The 21,999-nt window shown below is 36.7% G+C and overlaps 1 protein-coding gene across 1 annotated transcript in view; it reads left to right on the top strand.

The window, feature by feature from the left end:
* Nucleotides 1-21,999, top strand: part of CDKAL1 (CDK5 regulatory subunit associated protein 1 like 1) — a 297,422-nt gene that overhangs the window by 171,591 nt on the left and 103,832 nt on the right. Inside the window, exons 10-11 of the mRNA XM_015831691.1 lie at nt 10,826-10,992; nt 16,488-16,633. Of these exons, the coding sequence (XP_015687177.1) occupies nt 10,826-10,992; nt 16,488-16,633 (313 nt within the window). The remainder of the gene's footprint in view (nt 1-10,825; nt 10,993-16,487; nt 16,634-21,999) is intronic.

The raw sequence follows: 21,999 nt of genomic DNA, 5'->3' as shown, positions 1-21,999 counted from the left end.
TTTCTTCTTTTTCCTTTTATGTGATCATTTATTTTATTTCATCAGTGTTTTAATTATTATTATTTCTTTAAAAAAAACACAACCCTCTACAATCTTTTGAGCAATGTGAGTCCCTTAAACCAGAGGTCCCCAACCTTTTGGGTACCAGGGACCAGTTCCTTGGAGAGAGGTTTTTCTGTGGACCAGAGGATGTGTGGTTTTGTGTGCTGTCTGCATCTCGCGGATGGGGCTTTGCTTGTTTGTGCGGATCGGTTGCTGGAATGCCACGGACCGGTACCAGTCCACGGACCGGGAGTTGGGGACCCCTGCCTTAAACCAGCTCCTAGAGTCCTAAGCAAGGCAATGAAGAACAGCGTATGGAAGGCACTCAGATTAATGATGGCTCTCAAACGTACCTTCCTTCTTTTTTTCTTAGCAACTGACCTACCTGAATGCAGGACTATTTCTTTGTACATTTTGCCTAGGTCACATGGCAAAGCTATCTGTGCATCATGCAGTGAGGGTTTGTTCTTCAGCCAGCTTGCACAGAGCCTAATTGGCTTTTTGGGAGATGAGAAAGAGTAGTTTGCCCAAGGCAACCCTTGTGACCTCTATGCCTAAGAAAGAGAGTACTAGAACCTGGTTCCTCCACTCTTAGTCCAGCACTATAACCAGTACACTACACTGGCTCTTTTAATAATAATAATAATAATAATAATAATAATAATAATAATAATAATAATAATAATAATAATAGTAGTAGTAGTAGTAGTAATAGTAATAATAATAATAATAATAATAGTAGTAGTAGTAATAGTAATAATAATAATAATAATAATAATAATAATAATAATAATAATAATAATAATAATAATAATAATAATAAAAAAGTTAGAAGGGACCTTGGAGGTCATCGAGTCCAACCCCCTGCCCAGGCAGGAACCCTACACCATTTCAGACAAACGGCTGTCCAGTCTCTTTTTAAAAACTTCCAGTGTTGGAGCATTCACCACTTCTGGAGGCAGGTTGTTCCATTGGTTAATTGTTCTAACATTCAGGAAGTTTCTCCTTAGTTCTAGGTTTCTTCTCTCTTTGGTTAGTTTCCACCAATTGCTTCTTGTCCTGCCTTCAGGCGCCTTGGAGAATAGCTCGTATCAACTCGTATCATTCTCTCCCATATGTATGTATGTGTGTAGAAAGAGATGAAGCCAGTTTGGTGTAGTGGTAAGGCATCAGGCTAGAAACTGGAAGACTGTGAATTTTAGTTCTGCCTTAAGTACAAAGCCAGCTGGGCGACCTTGGACCAGTCACCTCCTTTCAGCCCTAGGAAGGAGGCAATGGCAAATCGTTTCTGTAAAACCTTGCCAAGGAAACTGCAAGGCATTTTTCCAGGCAGTCTCCTCCAAGAATTGAACATGATTAAACAGAGGAAACACACACACACACAGAGAGAGAGAGAGAGAGAGAGAGAGAGAGAGAGAGAGAGAGAGACTGAATGGATGTGCGTGTGTCTTATGTCCTTGTATATATGTGTATATACAAACACACACGCACACACACACACACACACAAACAGGCACACATATGTTAAAATGCCCCTCATAAACAGGACACTAATGGGAAATGCTTAATTTTTGGCTCATTGGAAAGGCTGCCTTTTCTCATCTGCAATTCAATCTTCCCTATAGCTTTAGAGTGGCCAACTAATCCAAACTAAGATCATGACAAATGATATAACTGATTTTTTTTTTCCCCTGTAGTATACACATGATAATCTAGAAGTACTGGTTAAAATAACAGTAGAGACTTTTCTGTCTGTCTTGTTTCCTTTAGAGTCTGATTTTGTTAATAGAGCGTAGCTATTGTACTGTTTGCACTGATCAAGTGAGCCATTATAGTTTTTTTTTTCCCCTCCCTTGCTACCTACTGTGAGAAAGGGCTCTTAGTTCATACACTGCCAGGCCACAAAAGCAAAAACTCCCTATAGGGGTAGAATGACCTCTTTTATAAGCAAATACAATGCTTTGCATTCGAATAGGAAAAATAGTTATGCTCCATTTAGCATTTAATGATTGCACAGACCTATTTACTACTGAAGTGAAAAATATATAGCACACCTCTTTTAAGGGAGAATCTGTCTTTAAAACCTCCTTTCCTTTACAGTTAGCCTCTTAATTCAGGAAACTATTTGTTTTTTACCTTAAATACTTTTTAATCAAACAAGCTAAGATAAAATGGAAATAGTTTGATTTTTTCCACCAAAAAAATTGTGTGGAATTTTGTTACATGGCAACAATTGTTACAGAGGAATTCACTCTTGCAGTGAAATCAGTTCACCTGATTTTTCCCATTGATAATAACAAGATCCGGTTTCAATGACTTATTTATTTTATTAATTATTTATTAATTATTAATCAATGGGTTGTAGAAGAACTAAGTCAATTCTCATGTTCCATTAATTAAATATCAAAATGATAACTAATTAGTTTGTTCCCCATGCATAAAGTCCCTTCACTTCTTCCTTCATAAAACAATCATAGCAAGAAGGCTCTAAAATTTTGTTTCCTGTTTTGCTCACACGGTGGTTCCAGAACAAACCAGGTTGTAAATTCAATTGTAAAATGGCACCGGCGATAGGGAGAGTAAAATCTTCTGTATCCAGGTAGTCTTCAACTTACGACCACAATTGAGCCCAAAATTTCCGTTGCTAAGTGAGACATTTGTTCAGTCAGTTTTGCCCCATTGTGCCACTTTTCTTGCCACAGTTGTTAAGTGAATCACACTGCAGTTGTTAAATTAGCAACATGGTTGTTAAGTGAATCTGGCTTCCCCGTGGACTTTGCTCGTCAGAAGGTCGCGAAAGGTGGTCACATGACCCCAGGACACTGCAACGGTCATAAACATGAATTGGATGCCAAGCGTCGGAATTTTGATCACATGACCACGGGGATGCCACAACAGTCTTAAGTGTGAAAAATGGTCATGAGTCACTTTTTTCAGTGCCGTTGTAACTTTGAACGGTCGCTGAATGGACTGTTGTAAGTCGAGGACTACTATAAATGGAATCTTTATTAGAAAAGTTCTTTTAATTGTATAAAATGAGGATTTCATGTCTAATTCTCTATACTCAGAAACATTCTTTTTCACTATTTCCTAAGTTATCAATTACTTATTTTACATTGCTTATCTACAATTCAGTCTTCTCTATTCTCTATTTTTAGATCTCTATATTTTTTTGTTTTCTGCCCCCTTTTTTCTTCTTTGTAAAATCAAGATAGATTAGACTCTGCTTCAATTTTTCTTAATTTGCTCCAGAACTTCAAGCTAGTTCCTAGGCTTCCCATCCGACCAGGCCCTATAGTCATTCACATACCGTGTTGAAGATAGCTAGATTTAGTCTAAGACTGGATGCTAAAAGGATGACTAAAGCTGTTGTGGGCCTTCTTATTGCTTCTCTAGACCTGGTGTAACTTCTGAAAACTACAGGTAGTCCTTGAATTATAACCATTCATTTAGTGACTGTTTGAAGTTACAAAGGCACTAAATAGAGTGATTTATGACTATTTTTCACACTTATGACCATTGCAGTATCCTCAGGGTCATGTCATCAAAATTCAGATACTTGGCAACTGGCATGTATTTATGACAGTTGCAATGTCCTGGTGTCATATGATCACCTTTTCCGATCTTCTGACAAACAAAGTCAATGGGGAAGCCAGATTCACCTAACAACCATGTTACTAACCGAACAACTGCAGTCACTCACTGAACAACTGTGGCAAGAAAGGTCATAAAATGGGCCAAAACTCACATAACTGTCTTGCTTAGCAAAAGAACATTGGATCGTAAGTTGAGGACTACCTGTAATGTTTCACCTTAAGTAATAGTTAGTGCCTTAGGTCAGGGGTCCCCAACCCCTGGGCTGCAGCCCACTATTGGGCCATGAGCTATTCGGAACCAGGCTGCAGAAGAGGAGGGCGAGCGTGCACACATGCTTACCCCCTCGTGCAAGCAGCGGGCGAGCGTGTGTACATGTGCTCCATTTGTGCAAGCGGTGGGCACATGTGCCAACCACTCATGCAAACGGAGAGGTGTGTGCTTGCTGGCCACTTACGTGAAAAAGTAAGCCCCCCAGAGCTGGTCGGCAAAGGCAGAAAGGTTGGGGAAACTCTGCCTTAGGCCTTTCTTTGGCAGCATATGAACTTTTACTTATTAGGGATCCAGGCCACGTGAAGGTGGTAGCACCGGGGCCTCTCGCAGTTGCTTGGCCAACATCCCTCTTAGTGTTTCCTTGTAATCAATGTTCCTTGCTGTTAACTTTTGGCCCGCTTCTGTCATTGCCAAAGCTCACCTGTTGGCCTTTTCTGCCTTCTCAGATCTTGCCCTTCTTCTATTTTCTAGGTATCCCAGCCTGATCAATTTTAAAGAGTCCGATACTTTAAAGAGAAAAGAGGACATGGGGCATTTCAGTTGTGCCTTGTCCTTGTTTCCACAACCACAGAGAGGTGTTACTTTTTTTTGACCCATTGTATCTTGATATTTTGGCGCTATTTTTTTTTTAAAAAAGTTGCCTTGGGAATTATGATAGAGTAATCCTTGTATAAAGAAGCAGAAGACACTAACAGATGAAGATATTCCCCCCTTTCTTTTCTTTCTTTCCATGAGGTTTCTCTCTCTCTCTCTCTCTCTCTCTCTATCATTATCAGTTTGCTCTTTATAGCAGATTTCTGCTTTTTGGAAAGTACAAGTTTCAAATGCCATTTCTGAAGTTGTCATACTAGTTTGCTTAATCCATAAATAGGATTTATCTCTAATTATTATGTTTTAGCTTAAGGATATGCAGTTAATCGAAACTCACAAAATTTAGCCAGAACAAGATTAACCTTAACAATGAGCTTCAATAAGTTGGATATTTTTTAAGCTCGCTACCTATATCTGAGTTAGTTTTTTGAAGGCTAATGTTATGTCACTAATGAATTCTGAAGGCATGAGCAGAAATGGCAATTTCAGATTAATTATTCTTGAGACTGCGGGCAATTTTTGACAAATGCTTTAAAAATCAGACTTATCCTTGGCAGATGGTCTTTTAAAAAGGTACATGGGAGAGAGGCTTCTCTTTTCTAGAGAGAATGGCAAACTGCCAAAAGAATTCTCTGCTGAAAAAGGAATAGGAAAATGGTCAGGCAATTATTGATAAGAATGGGGTGGGGGTGAAGGTAGTGAAGGTCACAGCCAGGTTTTTTCCAATATGGTTTCCTACAGTAAATTTCACTCATTGCAGTAGAAGACATCCTGTTCCCATTTCAATTTTTTTTTTTAGTTTCCAAAGTTAAAATACAAAATAAAAACAAAAAGAGAAGAAAACAAATTATCAACTATCCTACACTAATAAAAAAAATAAAAAAAACATATCTACAAAACCAGAAAAAAATAAATAACAAACATGCCATTCACTCTAACATAAAACACAAAAAGTCCACCCTGGCTGAATGCTGACCAATATACTAAAAATATCTGATATCTCTTCCCCTTACATAATAGGTCTACAAGAAGTTATAAACTTTCCCATCTATATTTGATAAAAACACTATATTATATAAAAAGATGTCCCTGATGTAGCAATCCAAATGACCCAACCTCTGTTTTTATACACAACACACACACACACACACACACACACACACAAGATCAACAGGTTCACTTGTTCCCATTTTCAGATGCTTCAGTAAAGCTTTAAGAAAGAATCATAGAGAGAAAGTGTGGGGAAGAATCTGTACTCTTTTAGCCACTACAATTACTGTTTCACAGATAGTCTTGGGCTTTGATAGAGAATTTAGTTTACTTTTTCAGATTTAAGGACTAGTAGGAATGTGCTTTAAACTGTTTGAAAGGCATGGAATAAAAATCTTCTTGAAGACCAACAACTTTTTTTACAAAGTGCAGAGATTGGTAGTCTTTGAAAGAGTGTCTTTCAATACAGGACCATCCTTTTCTTAAGCTGTTATGCTGTATAATCTAAGGAAAAATGTATTTTCTGCATTTACAAACATATAATCTACACAATGTTAAAAGATAGATAACCTTTATCGTCATTTTTTACTGTGCGCACACTGGCACACATTAAAAATAAAATTTAGTTGCTGTCAAAGTGTACACATACATAACACACATTTAAACATACTATATACAAGATATGTATAGACCTACATCCTTACATATAAGCAACATATAAATATTAATCACTGTCCATCTTGAATACATAACGGAAGGAGGAAGCTTTAGAGTTCACAAGATTAATACTGTATGGAACAAAACTGTGACTGAATCTGGATGTTCTGCTTCAGATACCACGGAGCCTCCTCCCAGAAAGGCATTGTATATATCAGGTAATACTGGAGAAATTCCACTATATTTCTGATCTTGAGAAGAATAGATGGAGAGATGACTGGATAAAGATCTGACAGACTGACTTTAAGCCTTCAGTGTTCGCAAATATCAGAATTGCACAATTCAGATGATTCAAGCTGTTTGCATAAAATATCCAAAGGATGTGTTGCAGATAGATATTTCACCAAACTCATTCATAAAGCAATGCAATTAAACTTTTTTTATTATTATTAAATGACTTTACACTGAATAACTTTGAAAAATAATAGGAACAGATTCTAAATAGTTGGAATGCCAAATGTTTGATACTAAAGTTTGGAGGAAAAAAGGGGATCCAGTCTTCACTTCTGTTGGATCTATGCACACCTGTGGAAATATGGATAATTTAATATTGGAAATTGCCCTTAAAAGTCTTGAAATGTAGCTACCAAATAAGGGAAGCAGAAGGTGTTTTTAAAACAGTCTTATATAGATGGACAGGGCAAAATAATATATATTATCTCAAATATTATGATCGCTTGTGAATGTGTCTACTGAATTTTTGAATTCTGTCTCTGTATATAAGTCACATTTCCCCCCCTTCCAACCAATGCCACACGTGTGTTCACTGGACATTGATAGATTCCAAGTGCAGGGTTGGTGCATCTTTGCCTTTGCACAATTTTTTTTTCAGAGAATGGGCAACACTGAGATTAAACATCTGTTTTTGGCAGTTCCTATTCATTCCTTACTTTACACTACAAGCTACCTATTTTCGGGAAAGAAAAAATTGTGAAAATTAAAAAAGGGGGGAAGCAGAGAGAACAGTTCATGGAAGACCAAGTCAGCACCTGAAGAGATGAAGGAGGGAGCTTTCAGGAGAGTTTCGGGAGACCAGCAGCTGCATTCTGCAAATCCTGTATGGTTCCTTGGAAGGTGCTTAAAAATGATCTGGATTCTGGTTCAGACTGAAGTTTTTCTCTTCCTACTGCTACCTTCCTGTTCTCTTCCCATGAGTGCATGGTTTCAAAACTGTTTGTTGTGTTGTCCAAAGCATACAGCTTCAGCATCCATTGGTCTGTAACTCCACACAGGTTTGGATGCATTTGGGATTGATGCACTATCTGGGAGTCTTCGTAGACTTTCATCTTCTATTGGAGGAATAAGTGACAGCTGTGGCCAAGAAGGCCATTGCACAAGAGTTTACAGTTTACACAAGAGTTGCATGCATTCTTATATTGAGAGACACTCCTTACTGTCATTCATGCTTTGGTTGCCTCATGGGCGGACTACTACAATGTACCCTACATGGAACTGCCCTTGAAAACTGCTTGGAAACTATATCTGGTCCAGAATGCTCCTGCACAAGAGTGGTGGGCACGTCTTGCTCTACCCATATAATATCCCTGATGTGTGATTACGCTGTTGTAAGATAGTTTCTGAATGCAGTTCAGTGATAAGGTTTACCTATGAAGTACTACATTTGAAGCACTACCTATCTCCTGGAGCACCCTCCTGCCCCATGTAGTCCAGCACAAATGGCTTGGTTTGCTTTAGGACCAGTCAATTAAACAATGTCATCTAATGCAGGGGTGTCAAACTGCCGGCCCGCGGGCCGGTTTCATCATACTGGAGCCGTGCCCACCCCATTGCCGGCAATGGCAAAAAAGCTCCGATACGTCGCGTGACGTCACGTGACGTCGCGAGTTTGACATGCCTGATCTAATGGATCCAGGAGGCAGCCTTCTGTGTCACCCTACCTGTCATAGCATCCTGATGAAGAATTGGATGAAGACCCTGTTTTGCAGAAGTTCACTAGATTTTAGCTTCCAGGCTGGCTTTAAAAGTTGATGATAGTCTGTATGTATAGGTTTTCCTATTGGAATTTGGATTCTAAAGTACTGTAGTAGTTAAATTGCTGTGTTACTTTAGCTCTAAAAAAAGGAAGTAAAGTTTTTAAAGAAGATCAATTCTGCTAAGCAGTTTTGATGGATGGGAGAGCAAACTATTGTTTAACATGACAACATAAGTGTTTTAATTTCTTTATCTCCTTATAAATCCAACGTTTGGAAGCACAGAAACCACATCCATATTTTTATTATTCCAATATCAAATGAGGGAATAATTCACGCACATTTAACAACCATTTGAATCCACACTGTTGTATTTGAACATCTCAAGATCACCTCAAGATTAAAATGGCAAATTTTAACAGCAAACCTCCAAAAGTGGTGTGAGTTTTCAAAAGGTTTACCCAAAATAACGTATTATTTTATAGATTTTTTTTTTAAAAAAAATCCTTCCTGACTAAATCTAAATAAAAATACCTTGAAATTATGGCTTTGTTCCCCTTTTGTGATATTATTGAAGGCTAAACATAAAAAATGGTAAGAAAGTGTGCCCCCTGTGTTGCCACTATAATTTGTCAATTGAAATGTCACATCAATTATTATTGAATTTGCCTAACGGTCTGTAGGTTTTGTGGGTGTGTGTATATATACGGTGAATGTATAATAAGAATATTCTGTAACATTTGATACTGCATTTGTATGTAACGTAGAGATTCCTTGTTTAATATCCTGGTGTCAGAGCAGTAAAGACAAGTTATTCCTGTTGTTAATTTACTGTTACAGCTGCTTCCTTGTTATGCAATTTAATTTTCAACCCACCAGGGGGCTAATGATCCTCACCTATGTAGATTTCGAACAAGGCTGTTTTTTTCCATGTCAATATTGTTTTTATTCCTATTCATAGTGATTCTTTTTACACTAATTTGGCATCCACAAAGCAGCATACCATAACTCTCTTCACAGGTCAAAATGAGGAATGATTTGTTGGAAAAATTATAAATCTGAACCTTTCATTTGAAAAGCACAGAGTTTCCACGAATATTTCTAATAGGAAAACAGTGGATAATGTCTACTTACATGATTTCCCAAATATTTTTGTATCCTGTTTTTTTAACTGTTCTGCCATCCTGTATAATGTATCTGGCAATATTATTGATTCAGATGGAGATAAGTACATTGTTTTTATCATGGCCAAATTCAAATTATCTTCTTTGGAGTTATAAAGCCAGGAACAATAGGCTTCTAAAAAAGTTCTGCTTAATGTTTCAGCAGATTATTTCTGTTTTGCTTTGAACCATAATTTGCTGCTATGTTGAAATCAGCTTGTTTAATATTGGTCAAATATTTAGAATGACAAGGCAGGATTTCATTCTACTCGGATACAACCCAGGAATGAATAATAAAATGATGATAATTCTTCTAAGACCATACAGTTCAGTCCCTGATATTTCCACACATTCTTTCCAATTCTGCTGGTTGGAAAAGAAGGGAATAAATCTCTTCCATCTTCCATGTGGCTGCCATTCACATAGAAGACTGTTATTTCATCTTTCCTTCATCTTCTCCAAAATAAACATGGCCTACTGTTCCTCCTAAGGCAGGATTTCCAGAACTCACTCCGATATATCAGTACCTTCCCTAAAATGTCGGACACAGGTCTCTTGTACAGTATAATAAAATAGAATTAGATCCTCCTGTAATTTTCAAATTGAAAACTCTTATTTTTTTCTGTACAGATTTTTATGTACACAGTCACAATTAAAATAGGTTTGCAACTGAAATGTTTATATTGGGCATTTCAAGGTTGAAGTCTAGTCTAGTTTTGATGGGAAGGATCTAACTGTCATATTTCTTTTTTGCCTCATTTTTATAACATTGCATTTGGAGGCAGCAGACAGAAATGACCAAATGTCTTGAACTGATAACTTATTGAAAGAAATGTACAAGAATTTTATTCATTTTATGGTGCAACTGAAATATTTGTGCTTCTTGCAGCTTCATTGAAAATATAAGTATCAGTTGCTTGGAAAAAAAAACTTTTCTTGAAATGACTCTGTCTGTAAGTGACATTGAATGTCTTCTGTAATTAACAATTTTTAATAGTCTTGTAAATATTATATAAAGGTTCCATGATGTAACTGTAAATAATAATTGGATTAGTCAGCAAGTGACTTTTTTTTAATCTCCAAGTACTTGGGACCTTTATAGGCTATAACTAAACTATTAGTCAGCTCACTTTTTTAGCAGATTGATCAGTGCAAAATACTACATGCTTAAGCAATACTACTCAAAAGGCTTAATAAGCCAGCAACTTCTCGGGATGGGAAAGAAGCTCTATAAGTTGCATTAGTAAGGCGTCTCACATTAGTCACTGGCTGTGAATGTTAATCACTTTCAAGCAATAATTCACAGCGTTGTTGTAGTACTGTGGTGCTCATAAAATGAACTCAGTAACCCACCACTACCCAGGGGATATGTCTCTTTCATTGCAATTGAATACCCAGCCTGGCTGCATAATAGTTAGGATTATGAAATAGTGCATTTTTAAAAAGGGTGAGCAGCTGGATAATAAAATAACAAGCTCCAAAGCAGGTTTGTTAATTATCTCTCTGTCTGTCTCTTGTTGACAGAAGGAGTATGCGAGATATGGCTGACCAGCGAAGATACAGGAGCTTATGGCAGAGACATTGGCACAGATCTCCCGACTCTCTTGTGGAAGCTAGTTGAAGTGATCCCCGAGGGAGCAATGCTAAGGCTCGGCATGACAAATCCTCCGTATATTTTAGAGCATCTGGAGGTAGGTTCACAAGGGAAGCCATTGCAGTGACTAACCATCTTCTTTTGACATCATGCAGGAATTGACAGCTTGCAGCTTGGAAGCCTCCCCTTTGCAACTGCATTCACAACACGAAATGCAAGACAAGAGGGGATCAGAAGTTGTGCCCTTTTGATAAGCAGTGGGCAAGTTCATGAAGAAACGAAACCCAAAATGTTAAACGAGGCCCATTCTGGATGGAGTAATTCATAAACAAAATTGTCAAGGAGTATCAAAAAAGTGTAAGCCACAGGGGAAATAAATCATGCACATCTTCTGATCCTCCCCTGAGCTGATGCCCTGCAGATACGTGTTTGGATTACAAAACGCTAGAAGTACCATTCAGCAAAACTGAAGGCAGAATAGCCTGCAAATTGTAGCCCATATAATATCACGCTGAAGGAAAGGCTGCTATTTAACACTTCCCCGCCCCCTTGTATTTACAAGATTGTGTAATATTCTAGAAGCTTCTCCTACTGAACTGTTGGCACTTCTGAAATTCAGTACCCAAGACCTATGTTATTTTTAGATGAATCATCACAGGTTAATAGGTAACGACATACTTCAGAAGATTTTGCATAGTTTATTTATGCTGTTTTGAACTTCTTGGAGTACATTTTACCACAAGATGCATACCAGAATTAGTTAGCGGGATTATTTAAATCTATATCAGACAACGGCAGCAGAAATACTGGTTTTTGTTCTTGACTTTTTCTTTTGCATTTTTTTACATGCATAATGGCTTTATTTGCATGTTTATAAATATACATAATATATTTATATGCTGCATAAAGACCCACCAAAAGAAAAAGGGGAAAATATAACCTGTCAGTTCAATTTTTAAGTAATACAAAATTTCCAAAGGGGAGTTATATATAATATACAGTATGCAGTCAGTAACCTGTTTCCTTGTCTTATTTATCTTGAGTGTGGCAGTGCATTTCAGAAGATTAGCTGCAAAGATGGCTGTTCTGGTCTTTGGTCTGCTGTTTCTTACAGATCTACCTTAAACCTAACTTCAGTAATACATTCACTTTTTATCACTTTTCACTAAATATAGTATTTACATTATATATAAATACATGTTAATGGTGTGGTTTGATTACTCCAAGGGTATGCAGTCTGCAGCTCCTAGAATATATCTATCCCTAAAACTTCCTTTCTGCAATTCTTAGAAACCTCTGAAAGACTGGTTTCTTTAAAAGTAATTCCCCCTTTAGAAATAACAGAGGAAAAATCAAAATTCCAGCTCAACACGTATTGTAAAAACCTACCTCCTACAGCTCTGGTGGATGGCACCACTCTCCCATAAACAGTTGCTTATTAACAACTACAGTGTAGGATTTTGTGTCAGCCCTACCTTGTAAACCAGACCAAAAACAGGATTAAATGAACTTTATTGTAAGGCTACATTAACAAAATCTTGCGAGTCTGAAGGCACAAGCTTTTTGCCATCACTTTTAACTGCTTGATTCATTAGGGCAGGCCCTTCCTAGATTTCATTGTTTGACTGTTAAGCCACAGGGAGTTCCTGCATTTCTTGGCTGATAGTTTCCTAGGCAGCATCTCTTGCCATCTTTCCCCAAGGTCATTCACACATTCCTTTACAGGAAATCCCCAAAGCACCCTTGCCTACCAAATTTATGAATCTGTAAATATTTCAAAGCATTTCTGAAAATTCATTCAACATTATTCAGTTATTCGTTGCCTGTCACTTAGCCTGCATATTTTTTTTCTATTCTTATCCCCCCCCCCCAATAAAAAGAATGAAAAAGGACATTTTTAGGACAATTTTACATCAGTGGCATTGTATAGACTGCACCACTACCTCCTTGACTCTGGAGATAAAGGAATAAAGGAATCTCTTTGTAGATATTAGTCCATTTCTGCGTTAAAAGTGGCTCAACATTCACACAATTTTGGTCAACAGCTTTTTAAGGACATTCATTGTTCGCTTGGAGAGAAAAATCAAACAAACCTCATTTTTCAAGATATAAATAGCTCTTTCTGGAAAGAATATTAACAGACACATCTGATGGTGTGGCATTTATCTGAAAACAATACATTCCAAAGAAAAACAGAATTCAGATATTTCCTTAAGATACTCCTTGTTCAGTAAACTGTATTTGACCGAGGATATGCAACTTATTAAGCCATAGTATATGGACAGGCAACAGGAACCACTCTTCTTTAAAAAAAAAAATCGATCTCCAGGTAGCACACAAGCACAGCACTGGTACATCCAAAAAATGTATTTGGTTTTCTAAACGTATTGCTTCAGATTTTATCAAGCTACTATCCAATTTGCCTAGCACATTGTCAAGTAGCTAGCAAATTCCTTAAGAATGTAGACTGTTTTGTAGTCTAGTACCTTGCAACAAAGGGGAAGCACATGGGGGCACTCATACATTTACCTACTGACCATTTTTGAAACTGAACATTCTTTCTCTGGATCGTGTAACAGCTGACAGCCATATCTGGGGAAAACACAGGGCTGCTTTAAAGAGCTGGTGACAATCTTTGCTCCATCTCAACTGTCTGATGACTGAAAATCTTTCAAAGAGACCTGAGGGTAAAAGTAAAGCTTAGTACAGGTTGGAGGAGTTTGTGGAGAGCCTAAATCTACAGTTCATATATAATGCATTATTTCATCGTTTTATTTGTCTTTTCAAGATACTTTAGCTTTATGAACTTAAGGAGGGAAGGCTTCCATAGCTTTTATTTCATAACATCAATAAGAGGCACTTGACATTTCAGGAGCAGGGGATGCATTCAGACCTTCTTGAAGCCTTTCTGTCATCTAGTCTTGTCAAAGATGCATATTTTTTAGATTTTAATAAATCTACACTCTATTAAGTTTCAGTAAAAGGGCTTTCATTCTTTTCTTTGTCTTTTTTAAGTGTTGTAACTGCTTTGTTCTTCTCAGGGTCATGACATAAGGACATTTATTTATGTACTAACGTGCTTGTTAAAATATAGTTGGGGAAGATACTTACACAAAACCAAATCTGGTTTTTTTAACATAGTTTGTTAAACAAAACAATAACAACACATTTGCATAAATGTGCATAACGCATTTAGCCAAAGCATTTTTTAAAAGAATCCCAATCTGTTAGCAAAATGTATGAATGCAGCTTGTGGTTGAGAGCTAGTGGTGATTCTTCTCCGATAACTCAAAGGTTTTCTGGAATGTTTTAGGAATTCTGTTCTTAAAGCAAGTTTTGATTTTGAGCCTAAAGACTGCTAGTAAAAAATTACAAGACTCTAAAAATAGGCAGAGTTGCCTTGAAGCCATTGTGAATCATCAAAAATACATTTGCACAATAAACATTTTGAAAAGGCCTAGTTTATCATCATTAATATCCAACAGTGTAAAAAATGCTAATGGTAAATTTGACTCTGCTGATTTTGTTGCTTTTCCTTCAGAAATCACTTGATTTCTACCATAGACAGTTTTCCTTTTTTGTTGTTGTTGTTATTTTTTGCTATGTTTGCACCTTGTTTCTGAGTGTGGAGCTGATATACAAAAGTCTGTATTTTAAAGAAGTTGTTCACACCTGCCAGTGTCTTTTTAAATGCTTAATTGCACATGATGAGATGCATAGGCCTCCATGTCACCTGTCAAGATGAGTCATGCTCAAAGTCTGCCATATGCCATCTGTGGTTTTTATCTTCCTTATTAATTCAGGTTATTCCAATGAAACCCTGACCATTGAGAGGAGTTTTGTATGCTGTGTATTTTTTTTTCCTTTGAAGAATGAGAAATGCCAAGGCTGCTGCAAATTTACAGTAGAATTTCTTTGCTCTCCCTTTCTTTGATTCATATCAGCTGAACATTTATGATCTGTAGCTTCATTTAAGCAGATAACTTTACAGATGGCTTTTCTAGATATGCCCTGACACAGTGCCTAAAAATGGATTGTGGTACAATAGCTAATATCTTCTTTCTTATTCTTTGTTCTTATGTAAAAACTCAGTTCTTTAGTAGTACAGAGATAAAGATGTTTGGTCACTATGCATTCTCTATAATGCCTTTTTCATTTTCCAATCCAATTTTTATAACCCTCTTCCAAATGCTTTGGTCCAGGTTACACAAAATTAATTTTAAAACATAGTTTAATATATTATAAGCGACAACAACTTTGCATATCACATTGTTCCAAAACACATTTACCTGTGTTTAAATGTTATGTGAAAATTAGACCAGTTTCAAAGATATAATTCCATTCATTTTTTAGATAAGGATAATTAAGGAAATGTCAATAATACAGATTCCATTTCCTAATATTTATATTGCATCCATTCACTTTAGTAGGCCTTCCATTCTGTTAATATAAGCCGGTGGTGGCAAACCTATGGCACAGGTGCCAGAGGCGGCACTCAGAGCCCTCTCTGTGGGCACGCGCGCCGTCGCCCCAGTCCTAGGCCTTCAGCTGGGTTTTATAAAACTTTTTCGCTTTAGGCCTCCGCCACCTTGTGCAAAAAAAAAAAAAAAAAGGTTCAATCAGTCAATTTCAACTTCTCGCAGGAAAAAAAAAATCTTGCAAAATTGGAATTGATTGATTTAACTTTTTAGTCCCACTCAGTCTGCCGTTACCACCGCAGCCACGCCCACCCAATGGGCCACACCCACCCGGCACTCGACAATGCATAAGTGGGTTTTGGGTTGCAGTTTGGGCACTCGGTCTCTAAAAGGTTCGCCATCACTGATATAAGCCTATTCTTGTGAAGTGAATTTGTAAGAACTTCCTATTCTTTCCCTTGATTACAATGTGTAAGTGTTATTGTCAAATGGTTTACTATTTGGTTCAGAACCTGATTTGTATTGTGAGAATTTTATTTGCAAATTGGAGTTTTTCACTTGTTCCTTTCCATGGAGCTATTGGCACCCTTTCATGAATTGTTGGAAAAAACTAAGGAACTTCCACAACAGTGTGCATGCCACATGGTGTAGCAATTAGCTGGAACTCCTGGCAATTTGGAAAGCACTCTGATATAAAAGGTTTTCATTTACACACTCCTGCAACAGTAAATAAGCAAATGAGGGCTATCTCTTTTTATGTTCTATGCGTCCTACATTCCACATTTATGCTGACAATATATACAGAAACTAACATTTCTGACCCAATGGGGGATTTCTGTTCTAGGGGTGATTGCTAGATTGAGAGCAGACTCCTCTCCCTTCCCCCATCTATTTTTAATTAGTCATATTGATGTACTTTCTTCGTTTATTTTATTATTCTATTATTTTATTGTTCTATCATTTTACTTTGCATCAGATTACCAATCTTCTAATGAGCAAGGGCATACATTTTTACTGCAAATTAGACTGCTGTGAGCATCTGGTGCCATCTTACTTGAGCGTCTTACTCAAAAATGTATACATCACATTTTTTTTGAATGCCGGAGATGTGGAAAACTAACAGTGTATTTACTAGTATGTAAAAATATTACTGATGTTATTTTCATGTCTCTAGGAAATGGCTAAAATTCTCAACCATCCAAGAGTCTATGCTTTTCTACATGTACCAGTTCAATCTGCTTCTGATAGTGTATTAATGGACATGAAGAGAGAATATTGCGTAGCTGATTTCAAACATGTGGTGGATTTTCTTAAAACTAAGTAAGTCTAATATTTAAAAGATAAATAATTTTATAATATGAAATTTTAAAAGATACTTGCTTTTTTGCATCTTCATAATTTGGCTATGCTTTACAATTGCTTTGATGTAATATTCTGGTTCAAGTTGCTTTTATTCTGGAATATATGATTTGATGTGGGGGTTTTTTCACTGAGTTGTTTAATGCAGATTTTCAGAGTAATTGATACAGAATGCAAAAAAAGTGCTGCTCCAATAATGTAGTTGGAAATTGTAATTGAAAGTATCTTTTTATTTCTAGTGTACGGTTTGCAATATGTGGATTTTTGTTAATCCTAGGAATTTTTATTAGCAAATTATGACAATAACTATATTTCAAAACCCTTTTTAACAATAGTATATATTATTTTGTCACCATTCAAATGAACTTTGAAGTCAGTTCCATTGGCAACATTCATGAAGAATTCCTTAAGTAAGAAGTACTAGCAGTAGGAAAACTTAATTAGACTGTAATCATTTTGAGTATTAAGTATTCTGAATAAATTTTTTATTGAAAATGATACTGTGTGACCTTGTGAAGGTTGTCTGGCATGTGGTTATTTCCATTGCCTATAAATACATGCAGATATAGTATATTGTAATTTATTTTACTAGTTGAAGTTTCATTCCATGTTATCTACACAAGATCAGCATTTTTGGTGACTCCCAAAAACTTAGATGGTTTGGAAATGTTGAAATATTTATGAAATCAAAGGCAACCTGTCCACATTTTAAGAGAGAGAAACAGAATCATTTGGGTTGTCAGTCTTCTCTGACCAGCATAGGGCAGTGGATCACAGATCATTTGATACATCACTGCTTTGCTTGATTAGCCAGCTTAATCTGGGAGAAGGCTAACAGACACAATTTTGCACGGCTTTATGGTATTTCAAAATTTAGCCATATACAACTATTAATTGTCTCCTATGCTGAAGAGCTATCATGAACGTTTAGCTATTCCAAGATATTTATTGTAAATTCAAGGTTTCTCCTCCCATCTTTCTGAAGTAACGGATACTTGGCATTTGGGAGCTTTGAAGTTGGATGGTTCTGTTCTGTTATATAGTCAGTCAATCAATCAATCAATCAATCAATCCAATCAATCAGAATAGAGCTGGACGGGACCTTGGAGGTCTTCTAGTTCAACCCCCTGCTCAAGCAAGAAACCCTATACCATTTCAGACAGGTGGCTGTCCAGTCTCTTCTTAAAAACCTCCAGTGATGAAGCACCTACAACTTCTAAAGGCAAGCTGTTCCACTGATTAATTGTTCTCACTGTTAGGAAGTTTCTCCTTAATTCCACATTGCTTCTCTCCTTGATTAGTTTCTATCCATTGTTTCTTGTCTTGCCTTCTGGTGCTTTGGAAAATACTGGAATACTACTATCATGTCACACCTAGTCCTTCTTTTCTCTAGACTAGCCACACTCAGTTCATGCATATTATTTACTCACCAGGCCTTTAATAATCCAATAGATAAGATAAGAACCTTTATTGTCATTTTTATACTGTGGGCACGATGGCACACATCAAAAATGAAATTTAGTTGCCTGCTCTCAAAGTGAAACACATACATGACACACACCTAAACATACTATGAACAACATATGTATAGACCCACATCCCTACATACAGTATATGTAGCAAATAAATATTAAATACTGTCCATCTTGAATATATAACAGAAGGAGGAACCTTGAGAGTTCGCAAGGTTAATGCTGTATGGAATGAAACTCTGGCTGAATCTGGATGTTCTGCTTCGGATACCACGAAGCCTCCTCTGCAATTTTCCCAAAATCTCAACGTCTTTTTTGTAATGTGGTGACTAAAACTGGACGCAATATTCCAAGTATGGTCTTACTAAGGTTTTATAAAGCAGTACTAATACTTCATGAGATTTTGATTCTGTGCCTCTATTTATAAAAGCAAGGAATACAACAGAACCAATGGAAGAGAATATCTGTTGCTCAGGGTTGATCTATGGAGTTCTTGCTTGTTGCTTGCATATGTTTCATTACCAAATAAGTAAAATCAGTGTAAGTGTGAGATTTACTACCTGTTTATATATTGCAGCTTTCCTTGAGAATTTTGCCTTGCCAAACCTATATTTCTATTGAAAATCTAGAAGAAAATCTCAGCCTTTGCCATAATGTGCATTGAGATATATTAGTTAGGCATTTAATATTGTTGGAATCACTGTACCATGACTCTTATGTTGTAATAAATCTTGCTAAAAAGTACTCTAAATTTCGTGCTATTAGTTCCATTTTGGCCTTCTAGCTTTCCCTAGAAGAGCAATAGGCAGGCTGAGACCATTTCAATTTGCCTAAGCTCTTGTAGTATGCTAGCATGGTAGGAACAGAGGACTGGTATCACCTCACATCCTCATTTGGCTAAAAAGCCCCCAGTGTGCCTGATCCTGCCTCAAGATGAGATGACTATGGGGAAGACTTGGCTGATGGGAGCTCTAACAGAGAATATAAGCAATGTCTTTGTCTAGTGCCAGCAGAGCAATACAGGCAGTGGAGGCTGCATTAAGAGCGCATTCTTATTCCTGTTGCCTAGGCAAGGACAACATTCAACCTTTTCACAGAAAGGAGATGCAGTCTTCTCTTGGCCAAGCTTGTTGAGGTTTGCTGAAAGACGTCACTGTCAGTTCCCATCCTTGTCTGCCTATTCAAATGTGTCCTGTTTCTCATAGTCCGAACAATGGCTGCAGAATGCATGGATTTCCTGAGTAGCTCTGGCTTGACTATTTTGCTGTTTTCTGCCCTTCCATTTAAGGTGCTGCATGTAATAGGCTGAGCAAGAAAGGGTGGACAAGATGAGCCAGAAATGGCTGGGGATGCAGGTGACAGAGAGATAAAGGTCCTGTGTAGCATGTGGATGTGAAGCTAGTAAATTTTGTGAGCATTATAATTGGGCTTTATTGGATTGCTGCCAGTATGCCAACAGGTAGCCTATCTGAGCAGAGCAAGTATAACCCTTTAAAACCTCCTGCATTAATGCCTATCTCAGTGTCTTTAGGAGAATATTTTGGTACATGGAGCTAGGTATTACCTAGAAACATGAGAACATGAAAAAGGTTAATGAAAAGGGAGTAACCCCAATGTTTGGCTTATGCCTTTTTTAAAAAAAAGTTCTTTACAATGATTGAGAGAGACAGTTGTTTATTGATGCAATAACTTAAGGTAAGATGCTAAATATTCTAATTATTAATGTCTCAGAATCATTTTATTTAATTGAAAACTGTATATTCAAAATATCAAAACTCAAATCTTACAAATTTTGAAAGTTAACTTTTGTAACAACTGATTATTTCCAACATACAGTACAGAAACAGAACAAGCTCAGTCTATGAGAGCGAAAAATGTTGGATATTGGAATCTACTGACATCTGTAAAGTTCATTTATTTTTATTTCTGTATTAGGTCTTTTTTCTATGTGTCATCTGCTAAAAGCAGCCAAATATGACGTTCCTATATAACTATTCCCCACTAGACATCTCATCACAGACATTATGAAAGGAAAACATTGCAACGGATTCCTGCATTTTCTCCCAGAAATCTATGAATCTGTTCTTATGGACACATCACTTTTTCTTAATTTCTCTTCCAAGCTGTAATGATGGATAGAAGAAAGTAGGTATCGTTTAAGAACTCAAATGGCCTCTATCATTCAGAACAGTATCATATGCTGCCAATTAACTTCAAAATTCTGTGTTTTCAATTGAAACAATTTGCATGAAATTTGTGAATAAAAATGCTTTTAAGTGAGTCTAATGCTAGGCCAATGATTACATAATTTTGTCTGCTACTTTAAACTGATTCAATCCATAACATTTGAAAAATTATTAAAACTGCAAAAAAAAAAAAAAAAAGGAAGATAAGATTGCTCTCTTTTCTGAGATGTTCCATTATCTCAATTGTACTGGCACCTATAAGTGATACCTAGGCCTGAGAGATCCATTGTTCATCTGAGTGCTTGGATTCGCTATATATTCTGTTTTGGTTTTTTATGAATGAGTGATGAGGACAGTTTAATAAAACATGTTACTTCTAAAAATTTCCCTCTAGCGTTCTATGGAATTAAATGTTGTTTATCACCTCTATTAACTTAACAGAATAACAGAGTTGGAAGAGACATTGGAGGTCTTCTAGTCCAACCCCCTGCTCAAACAGGAGACCCTATACCAGTGGTGGTAAACCTATGGCACGCGTGCCAGAGGCGGCACTCAGAGCCCTTTCTGTGGGCACGCATGCTGTGCCCCGAGATGGCGAGGGACTGGCCCCTGCCACCCTGGCCCCGCCCACCCAGTCTGCCATGACCATGGCAGCCACGTCCACCTGGCACCCGGTGATAAATAAGTTGGTTTTGGATTGCAGTTTGGGCACTGGGTCTCTAAAAGGTTCACCATCACTGCCCTATACCACTTCAGAAAAATGGTTATCCAGTCTCTTCCTAAAAACCTCCAGTGATGGAGCACCCACAACTTTTTTTTTATAAATATTTTATTAATTTTCTGTTTTTACGATCAAGTACTTAATAAACAACATGTTGTCTGGGTCCATTGATAATTCAGTGGTATATATTAACTTCTTCTTGTAAAAATTTTTATTTTTTGTAAAATATACATCTTCCAATATACACAATACATTAACTTTAGCTTTCCCCCCATACCCTCCTCGGCTTCCCGGAGCTGAATACAGGATCAAGTTCATATTTCCATAATTCTTCTACAATCATTAATCCAATTAAAACAATTATAATGCTAACAATCTACACACCCCTTTAACTCTAAATAAAATATTACAACTATACTAATTTATAATCTACCTAATCCTTAAACAAACTAAAAAGAAAAAAAAATAAATTCACATAATTAAAAACACTATTATATCTATATATGTAATTTAAGCAATAATCCTTTCCTAATTAACATAAAGAAAATTTTCATTTCATATAATTAATAGTATCATTAAAATATAAATTTATAAATAGAAACAACTACTAAACAAAAAATATTACCACTCAAATATATCCCATGTATAATCCTTCAATCTCCCCCCAAAAGTAAGAAAGAAAAAAAAACACTAAAAAGAGGAGAAAATAGCCCTAATCATATATAAAAACATTTCCAACTTCCCTTAAGGAATCCCTCCACCCGTTATACCACAAAATTTTTATTATTACTTCAACCTTAACCAGATATCTAGTTAAATCATTTCAATTAAACGATCAAAGTCAGAAATCTAAGTCCCCTTTTTTCCCTTTTCTCTTCTTCTATAGGCAGCACGGGTCATAATCCGATTCGCTTCTTCTCTTGCTTCAGATTGTTGAGTCTGTGCCTT

The sequence above is a fragment of the Protobothrops mucrosquamatus genome, unplaced genomic scaffold, assembly GCF_001527695.2.
Source record: "Protobothrops mucrosquamatus isolate PMUCROS unplaced genomic scaffold, P.Mucros_1.0 scaffold_275, whole genome shotgun sequence".
Taxonomy (NCBI): Eukaryota; Metazoa; Chordata; class Lepidosauria; order Squamata; family Viperidae; genus Protobothrops; species Protobothrops mucrosquamatus.
This window is presented reverse-complemented; position numbering and strand designations above follow the sequence as displayed.